The sequence below is a fragment of the Rhipicephalus microplus genome, chromosome 7 (genome assembly GCF_043290135.1).
Source record: "Rhipicephalus microplus isolate Deutch F79 chromosome 7, USDA_Rmic, whole genome shotgun sequence".
NCBI classification, from domain to species: domain Eukaryota; kingdom Metazoa; phylum Arthropoda; class Arachnida; order Ixodida; family Ixodidae; genus Rhipicephalus; species Rhipicephalus microplus.
In genome coordinates, this window is record NC_134706.1 from 101,106,763 (window position 1) to 101,108,475 (window position 1,713).

The 1,713-nt window shown below is 53.0% G+C and overlaps 1 protein-coding gene across 1 annotated transcript; it reads right to left on the minus strand.

The window, feature by feature from the left end:
- Window positions 1-258: 258 nt before the first annotated feature.
- LOC142767028 (uncharacterized) lies at window positions 259-1,430 on the minus strand. Its single transcript, XM_075868243.1, has 3 exons — window positions 973-1,430; window positions 606-817; window positions 259-545 (listed from the first exon to the last, which is right to left on the minus strand). The coding sequence occupies exons 1-3, from the start codon at window positions 1,266-1,268 to the stop codon at window positions 259-261; spliced, it is 795 nt and encodes a 264-aa protein (XP_075724358.1). The 5' UTR covers window positions 1,269-1,430.
- Between the last annotated feature and the right edge of the window lie 283 nt (window positions 1,431-1,713).

Here is a 1,713-nt window from a genome sequence, read left to right on the forward strand (position 1 = left end):
GACAGTCTACTTCTTTTCTTCGAGAACATAAGACTGTTGTTTGCGACTACTTAGCTTCGTACAGTAAAAAGTGTGCTTTTGCTCTGCTATGAAGAGTGCGCAGTGGTTTCCAGTGCAAACGATAAGCATACACGAGAAGGTTCTCTTAGCCTTCACAGTGGATGTTTTAGAGTCTGAATAAAATATCAGTTGCAGTTCACCGCTTTCTGTTGCCTTTTCTTGCTTGAGTGTCCTCGTCTACATGCACTGTTAAACCTTTTAAGATGCATTCACTGGCGTCTTCTTATGATGCTCTCCTGCATATCGTTCTGCTGTGTAGAAGTAGTGTATAAACCTTTCTCCACACTTACCTTTACTCGTGCCTGGGAGGGTGTGCTGCACACTTGCAGGTTGGCGCCGCTGTAGCTCAGTTGAGGGAGGCCGCTGCTGCTGTGTTGGTTCTGGTGAGGCGCGCTGTTCCTGCTGCTCGTTCTCTTGCCCCGGTTCAGCACCAGGGCTGGCGGCAGATGGCAGGTATACGCTCTGCAACAGCTCGGCAGCAGAACCTGCTTTCAATTAATAAGAGAAAAGAGAAGACAGCACAACAGTAGGCGTCATCAACTAACCGAGCGCGCCGTCGCCTGTGCCGTCTTCTGAGAGCGTCACCCCCGGCAGCTCGTCCGTGTTTACCGGGGGCTCCGCTCCCAACCTCCGCCTTCGCGCCGCGCAGGCGCCACCTCTGGGAGCAATCCTGGGCTCGTACTTCACACTTTCGCAAAAATCCCACAAGTCCTGCAGGATCTCCTCCTTTTCAGAGTACTGCTCCTCTGTACCCGACCTGAATAGGCAAAGGGATGATCGTCAGATAAACATGCGCGCCAGCTAACAGCGATGAAACAGCGCCATGAAAAAGGAGACGAGAAAGCGGAACACAAGACTGTCGCTGGGGGTTGGCCTGAAAGCATTACGTGCAGAATGAACAAATATACTCACTTTTTAAGGTTCTTGGAGTCCTGCCGCTTCCAGTATCCCAGCAAAATGTCTACACGATCTTTTATTCCTCTTAGGGTGAGCTCCCGGCCCACCGCCCGATTCACCGCAGCGAGAACATGCACCCACTTGATGTCATTGCCAAACGGCTTCGCCGCGGCCACCTCCCGAAGAAGACAGAGGTCCTCGTGAGCACTGAAGCACCTCCGGGGCTTTTTAGCTGGTTGCATTCCTGTTTCAGAAGCGTTCGACGCGACCACGGCCGGCGACGCGACACCGCGACCGTTGGAGGCAGCCATTTTGAATAACTACGCTCACTCGCCCGGCCGCCGCTGCGCGCTGCGCTGGGATGACGAAACGAGCGGGCGAGCGCGCAGCGCCGTAAAGCCGCTCGCCGCCTCAGCGTACTGGCGCATGCGCAGTGGCGTTTCCGCTGGTCCGCTCCGTTCCGCTGGCCGCTGGCCCGCTCTGCTAAAACTCTCTATTGACGGCGCGTTGAGATTATTGAGGAGTGAGCTCCAGCATAGTTTCCTAAATATAATTTAGAGTGAACTCTGGCGCTAGTGTCTATGGAAGCTGTAATGCAAAGTGCTTCAGCGAGCATGACATACACGGTAGTACACGGATTTCTCTAATCTTCGTATTTCTGGCTCTGTATGTGTTTGTGTGGCTTGGAGCAAGTATGTAACCAAACAAACATCAGCGAATGTTGAGTGGTTGTGCTTCACCACCCTAATATTTTAG

Coding starts and splice junctions, on each gene's coding strand:
- LOC142767028 (XM_075868243.1), bottom strand. CDS start 1,268: ATGGCTGCCTCCAACGGTCGCGGTGTCGCGTCGCCGGCCGTGGTCGCG. Junction 818..972: donor GACTCCAAGAACCTTAAAAA/GTGAGTATATTT, acceptor TTGCCTATTCAG/GTCGGGTACAGAGGAGCAGT. Junction 546..605: donor CACAGGCGACGGCGCGCTCG/GTTAGTTGATGA, acceptor AATTGAAAGCAG/GTTCTGCTGCCGAGCTGTTG.